The 20,269-nt window shown below is 38.6% G+C and overlaps 1 protein-coding gene across 1 annotated transcript in view; it reads right to left on the reverse strand.

Moving 5' to 3' along the window:
• Positions 1–533: 533 nt before the first annotated feature.
• col24a1 (collagen type XXIV alpha 1 chain) overlaps positions 534–20,269 on the reverse strand; it is an 83,450-nt gene continuing 63,714 nt past the window's right edge. The window contains exons 36-60 of the mRNA XM_019259981.2: positions 19,865–19,918; positions 19,390–19,497; positions 18,522–18,575; positions 18,106–18,213; positions 16,801–16,854; positions 16,125–16,178; positions 15,939–15,995; positions 14,976–15,029; positions 13,992–14,045; positions 13,534–13,587; positions 12,160–12,213; positions 11,758–11,865; positions 8,532–8,639; positions 8,281–8,388; positions 6,374–6,427; positions 6,214–6,276; positions 5,846–5,899; positions 5,623–5,658; positions 4,542–4,577; positions 4,180–4,206; positions 3,316–3,381; positions 2,984–3,152; positions 2,731–2,840; positions 2,274–2,510; positions 534–1,936 (exon numbers count right to left, since the gene is read on the reverse strand). Coding sequence (XP_019115526.1) covers positions 1,790–1,936; positions 2,274–2,510; positions 2,731–2,840; positions 2,984–3,152; positions 3,316–3,381; positions 4,180–4,206; positions 4,542–4,577; positions 5,623–5,658; positions 5,846–5,899; positions 6,214–6,276; positions 6,374–6,427; positions 8,281–8,388; positions 8,532–8,639; positions 11,758–11,865; positions 12,160–12,213; positions 13,534–13,587; positions 13,992–14,045; positions 14,976–15,029; positions 15,939–15,995; positions 16,125–16,178; positions 16,801–16,854; positions 18,106–18,213; positions 18,522–18,575; positions 19,390–19,497; positions 19,865–19,918 — 2,028 coding nt within the window. The 3' untranslated portion in view covers positions 534–1,789. The remainder of the gene's footprint in view (positions 1,937–2,273; positions 2,511–2,730; positions 2,841–2,983; positions 3,153–3,315; positions 3,382–4,179; positions 4,207–4,541; positions 4,578–5,622; positions 5,659–5,845; positions 5,900–6,213; positions 6,277–6,373; positions 6,428–8,280; positions 8,389–8,531; positions 8,640–11,757; positions 11,866–12,159; positions 12,214–13,533; positions 13,588–13,991; positions 14,046–14,975; positions 15,030–15,938; positions 15,996–16,124; positions 16,179–16,800; positions 16,855–18,105; positions 18,214–18,521; positions 18,576–19,389; positions 19,498–19,864; positions 19,919–20,269) is intronic.

The raw sequence follows: 20,269 nt of genomic DNA on the forward strand, positions 1-20,269 counted from the left end.
TGTAAGATGAGTTTATTGTGGTGAGGGTGAATGGTGGGAGAGTCAGTGCAGATTGACAAATTTATATTTCTGTGAAGTGTGTGCATGTGCGAGAATGAGAGAACATGTGCACAGAGATCTTTGCATCCATAATGTGGTTCGAACTAGAAACTTGTGCTATGGGAGGTGGCAAAAGAGTAGCATCCAGCCATAATACATTTTGCGTCGTTAAATGTTGTTTTGCAGATTAAAAACTGGATGACTTTTTTCCTCAGTTTGGACTGAGGCCCAATGATGGTCATAATACACTTCTGGAGTCTGATCTTCACAGTTACCTTTATATGCAAACAATTTCATTATCTCTTAAGGTCCTACTGTAGCTCTAAAGCACCTCAGAGGTGTTGACAAGGGAGGTACTTTTTTTCACTTTACCTTTAAAGACAAATTCTTCAGGTATTAAACTGCAACATTTAGGCCACCATTAGTCTAAATAGATTTGTCAGTAGAAAACAGTTCATATATAGTTTCCAAAAAAAAAATGACAGAGCCATTTGTGGATAAAATGTTCCATTTATTTGTTTGTCAACTTATTTATTATTTACAGATTTGCATCCAACCTTATCCTCCACAGACTTTATATAATTACACTTTGTTCAAGGTAATGTTTTCTGTGTATTCTGACTCTGGCCCACTGTAGCTGCCAGTTCACCTAACCACCACTGAATGAACTGAAATAACAGTATGACAGACATACAGCCACAGGGGTGAACACACAAACGCACCTTTTTAAACATAAATACTTCTTTAGACTGAGTTGTGGTTGACCAAATAGTTCTCTGAGAGTATAACTTACTGTGGTACAGTAATGTGAACCAAAAACAAAAAGGATATAAATAAACATACAGTATGCTGTCAATATATACACAGGAAATGTAAAAACTCACTGATGACTTATTCTCTGTTGCAGCACCAATGATAGGTTTCCCCTGAAGAACCTACCACATAGAAGGAAAAGCTACAAAAATATGTAGTGTATCAAAAAATGGTTCATAAATTAGAAATGACCAAATCAACATAAGTACTTATACAACATAACAAATCTTGATGTAACCGGTACATACAACACAGAGGCAAAAAAAGGGCTAATTTGACATTAGCAACCATCCTAGAAAGCAAATGAGCAGGTAGAGGTAGAGAACCATCTCTCAAGATGTACAGGTCCAACTGGGCAGGACCGAAGACAAAAATATCATGAAAACAATGTAAAATATAGCCTTAGATCAGAAAATGAAATATTTAAAGCAGTCACACATTATCCACATGCTATTGCACTCATTAAAACCTTTAGTTAGACAGTGCTCCTATGTAGAGGCCTGGCACACTCCTTCAGGTTAGACCTCTGCTTAGGATGGTCTGGGTGTGTTTGGGGGTGAGAGCGAAGTGTGAGTTTTGGGTGTCTGGATAGGCTGCTGCTTAGTGAGGCGCTACCCTGTGATCAGGGAGTAATATCGGTCCATATACAGCCAACCTGTTTGACTAACAATTATTGACAAAACATACTTACACAATTAGTGATAAATATTGGTATACATTTCTCTCCTTTGGCCTTCTTGTCCTGGATGTTCCACAGAGATTTGAGTTCTTCCATGTAGATCTGCCTTCAATTGGACATTTGTTGCTGAAAGGTCCCATTAACGGTTTCCATGACAAAGTCTAATGGACACTCACTCTTTGGTAGGCAGCCATTTTTTGTAACAGCCTTGCATTTTAGTAGTTCATGTAAATAGGTTACATGACAGAGACGTTGCTGTCAGAGGAAGCAGACTGGACTGATTTCTATATGCCGCTGACTATTTGGCTGTGATGGGGGAAATTCCTGTATGTCTACAATAGGTAGCTGACGACTGTCCTGAGTATGAAAGAAGAAACGTGATTGGTGCCAGCTGCCATCTTGGATCTGAAAGAGGATGAGCGGAGGAAAAAAAATACAGAAAACAAATGTCATTCAAGTCATAAATATTACAGAATATGTTTGGAAATGTATTTTAAATTCTACTAAAATCTAATATATAGTCAAACTAATATGCCTGTCGACGTGTCTTCATTCTGTGCTATATCCTTAATTCAAGTTGTCAATGTATGGAACAGACCAATTAATGCACAGAATTTTGATACCATCAGATAAAGGTTTGTACTAGAAAATCCCTCAAATGTGTGCAGAAAATAAACAAAATATCTATGAATATTTATTTTTTATACACAGAAAAAAGTCATATCTCTGTCTGGCTCGTCACCTTGCACTCGTCTTGTAGCACATGTGGTTCAAGTAGTGAATCTTTCTCAAACATTTGTTTGTTCCAGCCACGAAACTGAAGTGTGGTATTCTCTTGCACCGTCGATCCGGCGGAGCTGAAGCTGTCTGTGGTGCCGTAAGAAGGATCATTTAGGCAGTGGAGTGTGATGCTGTGGGTTGCCTCAGTACTCAGTAAATGGAGAAACTTCATTTGGACTTTCCCTACACCAAACACCATCTGTGGCAGAGAGCAGAAACACTAGTGTGATCAGTCTGCCATCATCAAGACAACTGAAATGTTAATGTTAATGTAGAGATGTAGAAAAGGTTCAAAGAATCAACTGAATGAAACCTATCCCCATCATCCAAACTAACCACTATTTTATTTATTTAGAATTCAATAAAGTAAACAGCCCTTTATGTTTTCTGATATGTTATGTTCACCACTTCAATGTTACCTTGTTAGAGGCGACTGGATGTAAACAAGTCTGCCCTCCTGCAGTAAAGTTGCAGAAGACCTTGAAGGCATCAGAAGTGCAGCCCAAGTTTGGATCAACCCAGAACCAACCTGAAAGTGCCCAGTTCAAACAGAAGACAGAGAACAAGAGTGAGACAGGGAGATAACTAGTATTCTATATGTGCAAACATCTACACATGTCTAGAGTTGTGTAACAAAAAATTATTTGAGGATCAGGTAGATGAGACTCGCACCATCTTTGAGCTTGTAATGACAATCAAGCAGATCTTTGCAGACACGAGCCGGGTTCTCCCGAGTGCCCAGAGGCTTTTTAATGCTCTCAATCACGCCGCTTAGATAATGCAGAGTCTTAAGTATCTCTGTATTCTGGTCTGGCATGCTCATCTCTGTGTTCTGGAAACTCTGGTTAAGAAAGGGAAAGACAACACTGTTAAACTCCAAAATAAGAAATCAAGAGTCCCCAATATACTTACACTGGCAACAATGAGAGCAAAACACAAAACTTGTGAGGAATTTTGTAATACAGTTTCAAATGACATGTCCATTGAGTGTGTTAGTGCCTTACCTCTGTCCTGTGGGCAGTGTTAGAATTAGACTGACTGTAGAGAGCTGAGTCATCATATGTCTGCCTCTGTGGATTCAAAATGAACACACTCAGTTTAATGAAAACATAACAGATTTGGTACCTTGTTTATTTTTCAAGTGAAAGATTTAATAGGTAACACATAGGTTTGTTCATGTTCATTGGGTATAGAAAACATGGAAGTGGCAATACATGTCCAGTTTATAGAGAAAACTGAAATATGATAAGAATACAAAGGGAAAAGCAGTAAAATAAGTCTTGCATCAATAAATCTTCACATTCCTGACTTCAATAGGGATAACACATTGGACTCAGAATAAACACTTCACTTATCACATAATGTGTGTAAACAGAGGCATCCGATATGGTTGAGTTGGGTTCTTAGAATTGCTCAATTGAGTCAGATGTTACGACAGAAGAGAAGTGAGGAGGTTTTTTTTAATCACAGTGCCAGAGAATACTAATCACTCATCTCTGCTGCCAATGCTACTGAACAAAATTACATTAAAGTGTTTTTGGACGTCTTATCACAGAGATTGATGATTTATTGGCTCATTTGAAGGTTAGCAAATAAGCAAACAAAACTGCTTGCCCTGGCTCTGTCACATCCTGGCTCTGTTTTGCTCTACAAAGCTTGTTGAAGCTTGGACACTCTTCTCTCTTCAACAGTGATACTCTCCAACCAGACTGAGATATACAACGTGATGAGGATACAGGGTTTAGAATAAATAGAATAGAGTATATGCTTTTAAAATGGCCCAAATTTTATGTCTTCTACATGAAACTCAAAATAGGACTCCTGCCCTGTAACTGATCATGTCTATAGGAGTGACACAAAGCACTTACTGTTGGACCTGGAGCTCCTGGAGGTCCCTGAGGTGGGAAGAAAGAAGAAGACAAAATGAGAGACGCAGTGAAAAATGATCCCATTGTGGTTGCAGTCAGTTTGCTTCCTGGTAAACCATGTCTGTTACAGTGTTTTCTGAAGTTGCAGTATAGGGAGATGTTTGAGTGTGCAATGAGAGAACTGCCAAGTCTGGACTGACCAAATACATTTGTAGAAACCAGAGCAGGTTTTAAAATTTAAAAAGACTGCCTAAACTGAATTGAAAAAGCTCATCCCTAATGCTTCATAATTCGAAATATCGCACTACTTTATTGATGTGTTTAGTATAAAGCTAAAATGTGATAGTGAGATTAACACTTACTCTGGGTCCTGGACTTCCTTGTGGTCCTTGAGGCCCCTGAAAGTATGATAAAATGAGACATATATTATATATGTTTGCTGTGGTAACCTCAAGATTTCACTGTAGCAGACAATGTAATTATTCCTGCACCCATGAATGCCATATTACTAGTTGAGAGCGTTAAAAATTAAATATACTGTCATTTATTTGGTAATGAAAGTACAGCATAACAGTGAGTGGAGCAACACTTTGAGGGATAATGATTCATTTTCTCCTTTCACCTTTCTCTGTGATGCTGTGAAGAACAGCAGCAGGGATCTGTCTGTACTGTATATCATGCTGTGGTTACCTACTGCCCCCTTTGGCTGACTCTTCTATAGTTACTACCTGGGGCATCTGGACTTTATTAAGTCTGTTGGTGGGGTTTTGGGTAGTTCATGCTGTATGTGTGAGAGTATGCACATATTTGACATCATCAGTGTTTGAGAAAAGGCTAAAATGAATGGGCTATTGTGTACACAGTCTGTGTCTGCGTGTGGTCGTGTAAATTGCAGGGGAATTTAAGCTGATCTGAGAATCTACACTTTGCATTACAGACTGGGAGCAGGGATATAGAAGTGAATATGTGGATTACACTGTGGTTTGCCATGCTAACATTTTGACAAGGCATTTCCTCAACAATGTTTACACAAAAAGGTCTGAAAGTACTGTAAGGCCCCACAGAGAGGTCCGGGAGACACTGAGTAACAGCTACTTTCACTATGACTCAGCCACAGTGTTCTGCTGTCACTTTAGGACAGTCATATAAACAAAACTACCGCTGAACCCCATCTAGCTTTCATGCATCTTTAAACACAGCCTCCATCATCTGCAGTAGGTCTTTTTTTTTTGCACCCACAATCTGCTTTGAGGTGGCGCCATGATAACTGGCCCAGCAATGCTTTCTCTGGAAGGAATCTTCAAGGCTGACACGTCAATGAAGTATAATCATGATATAATCACATAGTGTATCAGCATGTAATCATATGTATTATAAATCATTATCATATAATCAGTCTGACAGACTTCAGTGTTTTCCGTACTGGTTTGAATCAGATCTTACCATTTCACCACCGTTTCCCTTTGGACCCCTTGGCCCCTGGGGAAAAGAAAAGTAGCAACATGAAAACATACAGCAGAGTGACAAATTCTGTAGTCTTTGTACATCTTATATATACAGCACATCTCCAGTTAATAAATCTGTTTTATTGAAAGTAAAACTTCCATTGTGTCAACATCTTTCACACGTACAGAATGATCATTGTCACAAACACAAAGAAACCTACAGGTTTTCCCATTGGGCCCATCATTCCTTCAGGGCCGACAGGTCCAGTGAATCCCTGAAACAAACAGTAGGGTGGAGGATGAATAAACAGGTCTGTCTAAATTTACACGTTCTCTAAAAGGTGGTTAACATGTATCTCACTAGACTTCAGGGTGTCCTAAGTAATTACAATGAAAAGTGTGTGTGTCTACACTTTGTTTATATCTTCATATGGGCTTGGTTACACAGCTGGATAAAAGAGAACTGTACGCGTATTTATGAATCATCTATTCCTTTTCATAGTATTCCTCTGCTGGGATTTGACTTGCAGTAGCACACCTTAATAAAGCCTGGTGGTGTGTCTTCTGTTCCTGCTTTCATTACACTTACCAGAGTACCCATTGGGCCTTTAGGACCAGGGAACCCTCTGAATCCCAAATCACCATTCGGCCCCTGTTTGAAGGAATCAGAGGTCAGTCCTTGCTTGTCATTGTACAGGGACAATATACTCATCTGTTACGCTCTAACTGTTCACTACAAAGTTTCTTACCGCTGGTCCTGGAAAACCATGTAAACCAACCATTCCCACATCTCCAGGTTCCCCCTATAAGCAGAAAAGACAATGACATCATAGCCACAGAGAAGCATTGCATTTTACACAATACCATTTTGTATGCATTTGACAAACACATAATTTAATAATTAAGAGTAAAAAGTATGTGATTGTGATTTTTTTGTGTGAACTCTAGACACAGTAGAAACACAGTACATTGGCCTCTCAAAAGAACTAGGGCACACACACAAGGCTTAATGTCTGGATCTACAGTAGCCCCAGCACACATTCACACATTCACATTTTGTACCCTATTCTGTGTCTGAGCACTGTCTGTCGTCCAGGGTGGCAGACACTATGTTTGTACAGCTAGTCATCCACATCCTCTAGACAGCTCTGCTTTCGAGCCAGAGACTTTGACCGAGAAACTCTATTCACTGAAGAGTGTAAAGGGATCTGACCCAAGGGCCTGAGTCTGCTCTCTGTTTCACAAGCATCAATGGAGAAAACTGGTGGAGGGAGGGGAGAGCAAGGGATTGAATGCTGCTTCTTTTTTTCTTCTCTGAGGAGTTACATAAGCAAAGTGCAGCACCTCTTTTTCAGGTCTCTGGAGTGTGAGGATCTTACATAACTTGGCCTTACCAGGTGGAATGTTTCCATTCCTGGTCTCGCCCAGATAATTTGTTACTCCACTCAGGGTGGAAAAGAGTCAGACACACACATTTTAAACCCCACCACAGATTGGCTACCTAAACCCCTGAAGCTATATTTAGAGAGGTATTAAATAATGCATATAAGCTTATAAAACCCTCTTTTAACAAGAACATTCCTAGGGATGGTAACAATTTAAAAGGAGCACGTAGTGAACTACACTGTTATGACTTCAACATTTCAAAAAGATATTTTAGGTGTGAAAGACCATTAAAGAAAAATGTATGAACCTGATTTGAAAATCAGTCATGACGAAATTCAATAAACATATAAGCTAGGTAGAACAGAAGAACAAAGCAGAGTACAAAGTATTCACATAATTTTTTGAATTTTTTTCATGGATTTTTTCACACAATACAACTTGAGTTTTTGTGTGAATAGTTTAACTTGATTTCACTTCTACTTTAATTGAGATATAGGCATGTTTGAGGTTCAGATCTGTGAGTAGCATTCGTATATATAGTATTAACTACAGACTGTGTAAAACATAGACGTAATCTTCGTGACATCCCAAAAAGGTTTCTAAAGATCCATTGTGAAGCTCAGTGTAGTTGCTCCAAATGTCGCCATCTCGGTAGACTCTGTCTAACTGCCGGCTAATCTAAAAATGGACGAAATCGTGAAAAACGGCGCAAAAACGCAGCATGGCTGGAGATGATGGTGACAAATGAAGCCTGGTTGCTGAAACCAACACTTGCATCCACGTGTCACTCAAAGCAGCCCTATCCTTAATTACTGTATGCATAATTTTAAGCCTTCATCAATTTGAACACGCGGGCTATGTAAAAATTCACTGACACACAACTGTTTTTTTGTACCAGGCTGTAATTCTATGGGTTTTTTTATATGTAATTGTTTATTTTTGCTATACATTTTGGCATTTTAATACAGGGATTTAATGGAGAGTTGCTTTTGGAGACAGCCTTATGTGGCCATTCAAGGAACTGCAGTTTCTTACTTATGCATTGGCTTAATTTTTCAGCACAGGAGGTTGCCAAACTGTATATATAAAATTCTGCTGGCCGGTCTGAATATCAAAAATGCCACTCTCCCTAACAATTCAACCCTGAAAAAAGCCACAATATCTACAACAGTGTTATTGTTAGACCATTATTTCAGTCTATGGAAATAAACTTGAATCCTATTTTGAGATGGACTTTTACTTTAAATCACAAATGCCTGTAGAGACTCACTGGTTGTCCTTTGTGTCCCTGGTCACCTGTTCTGCCCTGGTCACCCATGGCCCCTTCCATGCCTTTGATTCCCGAAATTCCCCTGTCTCCTGGCAGTCCTGGTTCTCCCTGAACCAATAAAGGTCAGAAATTAAACCTGTTAGTACAACTTAAGTAAATATTTCTTCACTGGAGACTTCTTGTTCTGTAAAAACACACTGTAACAATTTAAGAGTATGTCAGATCAACATCATTCCTATTATCGTTTTTACCTTTTGTCCAAATGGTCCTCTTTCTCCAGGTAGTCCAGGAAGTCCAACCTCTCCCCTTGGTCCTGGACGTCCAACAAATCCCTCTTGTCCCACCAAACCTCTCTGACCCTGAATGCACACCAGAGTTTGAGTCAACAAAATGTTGGTTATTAGGTATATAGTTTTATTTAAAAAAGTAGTTTTAGAACAGCAGAAAAGTGCAAAACCCCAGTATGTTCCTTTAAACAAGGAAATGTGTTTCTTGTTTAATGATACCTGGTTATAGTTATTTAAGGGAATATGCTGGATATAAGTATGTGTATTTACACTGTATGTGTAGGGCCTTCCATTTAAAAAAAAAATCAGTGGAATATATAATGGCAATCAATTCAGTGAATTTGATTATTTTCAATGTTTCAACTTCAACGTTTATTTCAATACATCCGAACACATTCGTAAACGTGTTGTATAGTTCTAGTTGTAAGCCACAGTGCTGAAGTCTGCTCCCCTCTCCTGGTTGTAATACTTCTTGACAGCGTGCTCCCTAAGTGTACCCATAAAACTGACTGCCTATCACTGAGTTGCCACAGACCACAGCGGTTTCCTGCTCCATCAGCAGTGTTGTGAGGCAGAAGGGAGCGAGTGATATTAGAATAACAGATTGAGTGGGTCGTCGCTTCACATATGGCTTCTGTTTCTTGATCACAGAGGAGAGCAGACAAGTCAGGAACCAGATTGGAATTACACCACTGAAGGTTTACTGGGTGAATCCCCAGCCTGCAGGTGCTCGGAAGGTCTTGCATAAGAAAAAAATACTGTCCATAAGATTAATAAAACCCCTCAAAGATTTAATTAAGTCTGACAACGGGTATATGATCCAATCATAAACCCAGATTTCTCAGATAAAGGACAGTGTTGTTTGTGACTATGCTATACTATATAAAACTGATGGAGTAGAACATGCAATAACTTCTTTTTGACCTGATGTCTATTATCATAGTCTCAATGATCTTATTTTCTCTACAATACACAACAATCCAAGCTAACAAAACGTTACCTCATAACAAATATGGCATATAACAAGCACATATATGCTGCATTATAGACATAGATTTTGACAAGCAGAAAAAAAAATCACTAATTTAACAATCACTGTAAGTATACGTATCATCAGAGTTTCCTAATGTTATCAAATGTACATGCTTTTTCTATTAAAAAAGCAGGAGCCTCCAGGTAAAATGTCCGTCTGGTTCCTGGGATGCTGGTGGATCTCTGTCAGTGGGATTTCAGAGGATGACCTTTACTGCCTTTCTTTCTTGGTGCTTTCCACTATTATACTGCCCAATAAAGCAGAAATGTTCCAATTTGGTTTTAAAAATGTCTTTCCCTTTCACTGCGCAAATGCATCCAACTGGCAATGTGAATAGAAATTAATATGCAGCAGATAATAAGGAAGACAATGAATAGGAAGATAATTGACAATCATGGGAATAATGACTAACAAGGACAAAGAGGATGAGGACAATTCTGCAGAGACTCTGCAGCCTGCCAGCAGAGGCAGAAGGAAGCCATATTACAGTATCTTTCCCACTATGGAAGCACATAGTGTGAAACTGAAAAGAGTTTCCTGCAGACTTCTCCTTCTGAGAAAGCCTCGGGTGTTTTGTAGTAAAAGAAGAACTCTGAACTACTGAAGCAGACTGTTGGCTCAAGAAAACCTGCTATCTCCAGACAGAGCTCACATTTAAGAAAAGACCTCTGTGAATGAAGGGCAACATATTTTTTGAATATATGGTCAGTATTTTTTCAAAATTGAGCTATTGATTATGGGACTCTAATTTCAGTCAAACTGAAAAACATCAGTTGCCTAAATTAGACCTACTAGACTTTTACACAACAAAATTATGGAAATGAAAGTCAAACAGAATGAACTTTGCTTTCCAACTCTTGGCTGAAAAGGACAAGGACATTCATGCATGAAATCCAAATCCACTCTGTCTGCACACGGCTTTGGATAAATCCACTGCGTCACAACCTGAAGAAGCCAAACAAGGCATTTAATGATTAGTCAGTCTCAGCTGCATGTCTCAGTCTTACAACTACACATGGTGACAAGTGAAGGAAAGATCTGGGCACACAGATGCAGTCAAATAAAATCCCTGTGCTTCATGGACAATCTGCAACAAGTTATGTATGTATATGGTGTCTTCTGAGGCGCTCTGTAGTCTAATGCATCTAAAAACAATAAACCAACAAGGTGAAGTTAAGTTATCTGCCACTGCATTTCACCTGTGCTGACAATAGTGAACTTTCCACCATTCCACTTGCTGTAGATAATATTCACCCACATTTATTCATCGTGGACTACATGTCAATCTATCAGCGCAGTGAAGGTGTAACTTCCTGTTGAGTAACAAGAGAAATCTGGGAAGGCAAGGTCCTTAAAAGGTAAGATAAAGAGGGTGTATCATTGGCTTCTTAAATCCTTCCAATACACACCACGAATCTGCTACAGAGATTTAGGACCAAGTACAGTAGTCAATCTTCCTCTTGAAAGTTCAGTTATGCAAGTAGAAGAATGTTTTGGGACATATATATAATATAACTGGTTTCCTGTGTATCAGCCACATAGTCGTATATTTTAGCAAATGTGAACCCCACCTCCAAAACCTTGATTGATCACCATGGTTGTAGTTCACTTATGTCTATAGTGTTTAACAGAAGTCAAACTCATCCATGTAGTTAAATCTGCAATGACTGACTTTATAAAACATCAGTGAGCCTCACCTTTTTTATATATAACAAACATGTAATGACTAAAAGGGCAAACATATCAGCTACCCTCTAGCTTAAATCTAGTTAGCTTTTGCTAAAATGGAAATTACCCTTAAGTAGGATAAAGGTCCATTAACAAAGTGTTACTGTGGAAAAGAGCACAGAGAGTAATATGGCTCTCAAATTAGATCAATAGACCTAGATGTGTGTAGTAAGGTCCAGTTGCATGAATTGATTATTGCTGTGCCTGGTGATTATCAAATGACATGATTTACAAAAGAATTGAAGTTGCAACTATAAAACAGTATTTTTAGTGGAATAGAGGCAGGGGGTTTGGATTTATGTGAATATAATAACAAAATGTGACATATGTTTCCCTGTCTTGTAGCAGAAAATATGTGGTAAATCATTAAAACTGCATATAATTATATTCAGATAGGTGCATGGCTGTCTACATGCTATCTTTGATTACCTGTCGTCCTTTTTTTCCTGGTAATCCTTGTAAGCCAGGAAATCCTGGGGGACCATCCGAACCTGGGTAACCATTCATTCCCATCAGTCCAGGTAAACCAATCAGGCCCTGGAAATTTTCCAAACCAGTGACAATGTTACTCAACCTCACTCTTAGCAACCCTGAGGTGTCTTTAAAGTGCACTTATTATAATAGTGGGACTTGTGTTTTGACGTTCTACTGAGTTGCCTAGTCTTAGATTTTTTCACTCATGTTTTATTATTTCTTGGGGTGGCACTTCATTATTCATTTTCTGGCAAATACCCATGCATTGTATCCATTAATGATGCAGAGCATTAGATGATCTTTTTGCTGCTGTCTCTCTCTGAACTATACATTTGGTGAAGGTCGTTTGACACTCACTTCAATGCCAGGAGATCCACTCAGCCCCCTTGCTCCTTTCTTTCCCGCTGAGCCCTGGATAAACACACAGGAAGAGTGAAACATGCATCGACATTCACAAAAACACACAGGGTTATATATTGTATCTCACTCTGCTTATATCGAAGAGTGGACATTTTAGAGACCATGTCTAATATGAGTCTCATGGAGAAGTTCAGGGCTGTTTTTGTACTTCAGACTATTCACTCCAGACAGTCGAGGAGTGAATAAAGACACAACCATTAACTGTATATTTATGTATGTATTTAACACCTTCATAAGGTAAATTACATTGGGTTGCATGACACTAACACAGGCAACCTCTATTAAATAAAACAGGGTTCCAAAAAAGATAGAGGTTTCCGCTGAAACCATCACGTCGCCTTTCTATGAGTTTATAGTCCCAGGGATATCCCTTAAAGAATTCTTCACTGAAGTGGTTAATTTGAAAGTTTGAAGTTTCCAGTGTTTTTTGGCCTGTTGATTTATTGATGTTTTTGAACAGATGGGTCTATATGTTGCATGAAAACATTGCTCAAACTTTTAACTCGAGCCAAGCTGAATACATTAACAGAAATACTATTTGAGCTGGTTATATAAGCACTCTGACATACAAGCTGTTTCACATGTGGAAGAAAGTCAGTGGTATCTGGAAACATGTGAATAGTTCACTATTTTAAAAGGCTATGTGGAACTTGATCAAAGTTGTTTCAGAGGGAAAATGAAGTTATGTAATCAAAAGGTCTGTGACAAAGTTGAAAACTCAAAGGAACTTGACAGCAAACAAAGTAAAACAAAGGAATTTGCTTTAAAACATCTTTGACAAACATCAATCGAAAAAATGGCAACTTATATGAGTAGAATCATCAGGGAGGCCAAGAAAACTTTATACTTTGTTGGATTTCACTTGTGGCTTTCCTCATTCTGTAGTCCAAGCCTATTTTCACCACCTGGTTTCTGATATGAAACTACATCAACTACAGCTCAAAATCTTTCTAGCATGTTCATCTGGTAACTCATCTGGTGGTTGGTCTTTCGATCTGGTAGCCAAAAGAAGGAATTTTCTTGATCCACAGCATCACTTATAAACCCTGCCCCCCAAAACCCAACCCTGCTGGCAGTAGCTGAACAATTCTGTGTTAATAGATTGATTGGTGTTGTTCAGAGTAAGCCCCCCTTTCAGTAGAAAAAAAGAGTAGCCTGGTAGTAGAAACTAAAAATGATCATGCTGAAACCATCCATCTTATTTGCAGGGAAGAGACCAACTTTAATAATGTATCAGACTCTTTACTTTACACATCAGTAAAATTATGTAGATGTATGTTTGATTTGCCTGCTGGGGGAATTTGGACTCACCGGAGGTCCTATCTCTCCTTTTGGGCCTGGTTCTCCAGGGAAGCCTGGTGATCCCTGAACAAAGAAAAAAGACAGACACATACTCAAACAGTAATAATAAAATGATGATGTAGAAATGTGAGATTAAAATGGTTAAGTGCTTAAGGAAAACAACATTACTGACAACTTGACAAATGGCATCAAGAAATGAAATGACGAATTATCCTCACTGGGATTGTCTGTCCATTTTGGACAATATCTGTTTAGCTCACTTGATAGTTTATAAACTTATAGGCAGAATCCCATGGGAAAACGCCTCCTGATCTAAATAACTCTATGCCACGCTAAATGCGTTTTAACCCTTTTAATTTTTACATTGTTTATAGTTCATTTCAATAAACTTACCACAAATGTATAAAAGCTGATGTAGTACTATTTCTATATACTGTAGCTACTGCACTTGACATTTCCTGACTTACCGGTGGGCCTTGTGGTCCAACAGCTCCACGAGATCCGATGGTACCAATATGGCCCTGCAACCCAGTTTTGATATATAATTACAATTTTCTCTCTGATTACTGTATGTAACTTCCCCAATCATTACTTAAGGAAGAACATCATGCCCACAGCCTTGTTACTGTGTATTCTCAGCATACAGTAAAGAAATCAGCTCAATTACAGACTCCATAGCACCAAAATAATACAGTTTCCAAATCAAGTCTAAATGTATGTGTATTATTAAGACAGGTAAACAGGAACTACAAATTCTGCACTCAAATGAATAGCAACGAAAGCAAAGAGTGGCCTATTATGGTATTTAACAGAAGTCTGGGGAATGATGACACAACTGCCAAACTATATAATAGTTTTTTATGACCCAGGTTGGAGCTGGAAATGATCAAGGATCATCTATAATGATTCCTTGCATATAATAGTTTGGATCACAGTATGAGATACAGTATTTAATGACTAAAATGTGTCCTAGACATTAAAAGTACTGAGATGGTATGGGGCAATTTTTGAAAACAGATGATTGGAGATCCAATGCATCCTTATGTTTTTGGTAATTTTACTGCTTTTTGTTTATCTTATTATAATTAGAATGAATAACTCTATGAAGATGATCAGCTAAATCAAATAGTTTTTGTGTTTGTCTATTCAAAGCCTAACATAAACACTAACTGTTCAAGTTTGTATCATGGTTACTTTATTAACCATGATACAAACTTGCTTGCACAGTTAATGTGTGTGTCTGTGAACGTAAATCTGTGTGTCTGAGAATTATGGGACTGAAAAGCACAAAGTGACAAAAGCTCTGACTTATTGCTGGGAATTTGATAATCCTCCGCAGCTTGTGTGGTCTGCTCTTACCTGAGCAGAGGAGTGTTATGCAATCAAGTAGACAAGCACACTGAGTGGCGATTGTATGATATATCTGATGTTGATATAATGGTGTTGTCTACCTGATATCCTTCATCCCCTGGCTCTCCACGCTCTCCTCGTTCTCCTGGGGGCCCCTGTGTAGACACAAAAGCACACACATGAAAACACATACTGTATATGCATACCTTCATTTATACCCACAAAGTCGCTTCTCAGGCCAACACACACGAAACATGTTCTGTAAATGTAACCTATGAGTCTGGATCTTTACTGGAGTCAAATGGAAAGCCCTAATTTCACTTTACTTTCAGCCAATCTTGGTAGAGTCTGCAGTAAGACAGAGGCTACCATTGTATTGCTCATACTTTGTACTGCAATACTGTGCCAACTTGATAATCCAGTGCTGTTCATATAAGAGGTTGCCATCTATACCTGTGTAGACATCCAGTAACCCTGATGTTCATTCTATGTAGGCTTGTCTCAGTGCTGGGAAATGTGTCTCAAAGAGCATAAGAGTCATGGTACTATATGACTGTGAGCTTTCCCAAGCTGCTGATGCTCTTTGATACAACCTAATCCTCTTTTGATATTAGTCTAAGAATGACTTGGCTGCAGAATCCATGAGCTAACTTTGGGTAATGGCCCTCAATGGCACACTTGCCCTTGCCAAAGTCACAGTAATGAAGCTTCTGTCAGTTTTAACAATAAAACATTTGTGTTCATCACAGTGTTGTGATGAGACCTTTACTCATAGATAAATAAGAAATAAATAAGTCAACATAAGAACTCAAACAAAGAGATGCTTAAGCATTGCCACAATGTGTATAAAAACCCTTTTCAAACATTTCTTTCTGTACATGTTCAGCCAGCAATGAATAAAAAAAAGATCTGAGCCACACAGGACAATATGCTGGTCAATATGCATGACAAGTTTGATCAGGATTAAATTTTACTTCCAGAATCAATCCAGGATTTAAACAGTTTGTTATTTGAACATAATGTTACGGATCAGAAAAGAGAGTTTAAAGGAAAGCAAGACCTACTGGTTCACCTAAGGGCCCTGGTGGTCCTGGGGTCTTATTGTCTTCACCTGGATAACCCTGGAATGTGTTAAACACACACAATCACACATGCACACATACACGATTTTGCAATCAGACAGTACATTTAAGTACATTAAACCTAAAAACCTAAAAAAATTTCAAACACCAGTTCAGGTATCATATTACCTTTTCACCTTTCGGTCCTGGTGGTCCAATTGGCCCAGGTTTGCCAGGGTGACCCTAAAAAGCAGAAAGCTGATTAAGCTGTCACACTTTTACTGCACACAGCATGCTTCTTAGAGAGAACATGAGTTCTGCTGTCAGCATATTAATTACAACTGTTTTATATAAACACAAGCCTTTGTAGAGAAGCTTACATTCTGTCACTTAAGGATTTGGTTTTTGGCACAGGCTTAGAACTCACTCAGCAACATGTGTCAAGTGTGAGAGAGCCAAACACACACACATTCAAAAAAGGGACTAGATGTACTTGAGGTTCCCTATTATGCAACCTAAACCCACCAATTTTTTTCACAAGTATTTTGCATTCATTTGATAATTACCTTAAAGAGCAATTAGAAAAATAAGAATGGCAGGGATGATGTTCTAGATAATTTAGCAACCCTACTTTGTAAGATAGAATGCCAGTAAATTTAAGCATAGTGGGATGTGCTGATCCAAAATTTAGACAAGGCAGGGTTTACTCAACTACCCAGTAAGAAGACATTTTCTGATTAAAAACATCCAGATTTTCTGTGTGGGTAAATTTATGTTTGTATATGTACTGATTTTGTTCAGCATGTAAATGTGCACATTTGCAAAAGGTTCTCAAAAAATTGCAGAAACGATAGGAGAAACCCACTGTGTATCCTGCCAGTCCTGGTTGCCCCTCTATCCCCATGACTCCAGGCCGACCCTGAAAGAAATGCAGAAAATACACAAAAACAAGAGTGAATCAGTCCTAGTGCCATTTGTTTTGCTTTTCTACTCTGGTTCAGCTAAATATAGGCTTGGCCTCAAATCAACACACATGCAGGCTTTTTTTTCTTCTTCTTTTTTTATGATTGGGATATAAACCTTTTTCCACAGCTATCACAACATGGTCTTAGTGGTTCTGCTAAAACAAGTGCTGCCTTTATCCATAAGAAGAAAAGAATGGATGTCTTCTTCTTGGCTTTCTCCTGTCTTGTCTTGCTCTCTGTCTCTCTTAGTAATGAAACAAAGAACAGCATTTGACACTTTGATCTCAGGAGAAAAAAAACAGCCAGACACAGCTTCTTGTCACAGTAAACAATTAGAAACCTCCTAACTTGAATTTACAAAACAATTGCAATAATATAATTCTAATAATATAATACAAATGACTTTCCTTTTTACTCTAGTACATCTAACTTGCTCCAGTTTAGGTTACTAGTTATCACATAGTTGTTTTTACACATAATACACAATAATAAAACGTTTTAGAATGAACTATTAGTAGTTTGAACTGTTATGAACTACTTAAGAAAAGCATGCGAAAAGTATGTACTAGAGCTGATGTTTGAAGTTTAAACATCAAAGTCTGTCTAAAGCCACTCCATCATTCACATTCACACCACTATTACCGACAAGTCCAACTGAAATTGAGTTAGATGTTTTTGTCTGCTACAGCATACATATCTGCTCTGTAAAAAAATTGTTTTGAGTTAATCCAACAAAATATTGTTCCAGTGATATCAGTCTGTCAATGATACCTTATTTTTCATACAGCCAATTAAATCTTGCATAAAGCAGTAACATCAGTGTCCTACCATAAGTAGGTATTATAGCAGACACAACACAAGAGCCACAGAGGCTGAACAACAAACCACATCACGTCTTGTCCTGCATCAAACCAACATTCACTGGGCAAAAGTGCTCTGCTAACGTCAGTTTGTAGGCCAGATACCTAATTAGCTACTCAGTTGCATCACATTAAACTTGTGTGGTACTTGTGCTTCAATACCACTAGCCATGACATGTATGGCAGCCTGCCAGGTAACACAGACACCACTTTTACATTACATTAAAGTTAACCACATGTGATTTCAGTTGAACTTTAATACAACCATGCACCTCTGGGAAAAAGTTTGAGTCTGATACTAAATCAGGACTAAGTGAGAGGAAAGACATGAGAATGGGAACTAACTGGTGTGCCTCGAGTCCCCCTGGCGCCTTTTAGCCCCGGTTCGCCTGGCTGGCCGATGTCTCCTCGAGCGCCAACCTCACCAACAAGACCTGGAGGACCGTGTTCTCCCTGAAAAGAGACAGAATGTCACTAGGAAATGAGAAACTGACAAAAAGCCAGTATGGAGATTATCATTTAAGATTAACGTCGGCATTTAGCAGGGAACATCCATTCTGTTGAACTGTCCTTTAATCCTGGCTGCAGTTACTTGTTTTCCTCCTCAGAAATTGAGTCAACAACTTAACATTTGACCCAAATGATTCAACTGCAGAAGCAAGATGACTCAGTCGTTCTCTGGAACCATTTAAATGCCAAAGGGCCTTGGACTGTGTCCTCTGGCTCTGTACAGAAAAAGTAGTGTTGAGCGAGTTCCTTACCTTCTTTCCGTGCTTTCCTCTGTTTCCAGGGGGCCCTAGTTTTCCTTCTGGCCCCTGTAACAGGAGACACATTAAATTATTACCACACACAAAAGTGTTTTATTTTATAATCAGACGCATTGATAACTACATGTAAACACCATATGATTATTGCTTGTTATTCAGAGCACTGTGTTTATCTGATGACATCTCAACATCAACCTGTGGATCCTGAGACTGCAGCATTTTTTTAGACATTATCAGAGGGTGATTTAAGCTTTTACCTGATTTGTCAGTTTACTTTTTTATAAATCGGGCAATACTGCTTTCCTACAGAGCTTTACATGTGTGCCCTGAAGGCTCCTTTCCGTTTTGACACTGGTAATCTTTCTGCCCCTCAACACACATAGCTGAATCTGAATCTGTATCTCAAAGCAAACAAGCTCCTAGAGGTGAATTTGAGTGACATCTATCATACTATGCTAAACATCAACAGACTATGGCTTAGTACAATTATTCCCCCAGAAGCAAAAAAACTTTGTTGAAGCGAAGGCTGACCCCTACAGGGATACAAGGGTATTATTTGGTGAAGAGCACTTTTGTAATCTACTCACTTAGTTGCAGGTATTTAATTATGTAATTAATTAATTAAATACATCTAAAAGTGTGATTTATTTTGCTATGGTTCAGAAAAAAGTATGCTCATCATCCATCAATCTTTTCCAAGCTCTCATATGAATGCCCACAGTAGCATAGTTCTGCATGTTGTGCACATTCTACCTTTCATTAAAATCAGTTTTTTACTTAAACTGTGTGCATGTGCATTTTTTCTGTAAATGAAGATTTTTGTATTAAAATTGTTCTATTTGGAAGTTTAACAGACACTTACACGAAAGCCCTGTTTCCCGGGCTCTCCGGGTGGTCCTGGTGGCCCAGGGTCCCCTTCTATTCCTTTGTCCCCTGGCTCTCCGACTGGCCCTCGCTCTCCAGGCTCTCCCTGACAGTGTGACAGACACAAAAGCAAAAGAGAGACAGAAAAACAGAAAATACAGTTCAGTTATAAGTTAAGTTTCATATTACCAACAGAGAGGTCGTCAGACAACCTGTGGCACTGTGACGCAAAAAGGATTTAGAGGACTCTATGTCTCTTACAAACCAAGCGTGAAAGTGAATGGATTGTATACTTAGTGTATTATAATATTAGTATACATTCAGTATATGACTGAATATATATGCGTTTTTGAATCCTGAACTAATCTCTTAAACCCAGTGTTATTGTTGTCAAATGGAGAACCCAGCCAGAAAAAAATCCACAACTCATTTTGGTGAGGAAGTTAACAAAAACAAGGTCTCGCTATGTTTACCTTAGGTCCATCTTTTCCTTGAGGGCCGTCTTCACCAGGGGGACCAGGAGGACCCTACAAACACAACACCATTTACAATAAAAACTCTTCACCTTTGTAAAGCATGATGTTCTTCAAAGTCAGCTTCGTGAGATCTGTGAATCTCTTTTGTCCAGATTTTGAGAAATTCTACACTGACAATAACACAGTTATTCATAGAATATTTTATTTGTCCATAAACACATCTGTGCATGCTTGTTTCATCAAAGTATAAACAAAGATTCAGCCTCCACACCAACACAGTGTAGGTAAATGGAAATTTGTTTAATGTGGTCACACATTACATTTAAAAAGTTTGATAGCAATATGTCTTTCCAGAAACAATGTCCTAGTTGCTTACATTTGAAGTGGAATTGTTTTCTATCT

The sequence above is a fragment of the Larimichthys crocea genome, chromosome XVII, assembly GCF_000972845.2.
Source record: "Larimichthys crocea isolate SSNF chromosome XVII, L_crocea_2.0, whole genome shotgun sequence".
NCBI lineage: Eukaryota > Metazoa > Chordata > Actinopteri > Sciaenidae > Larimichthys > Larimichthys crocea.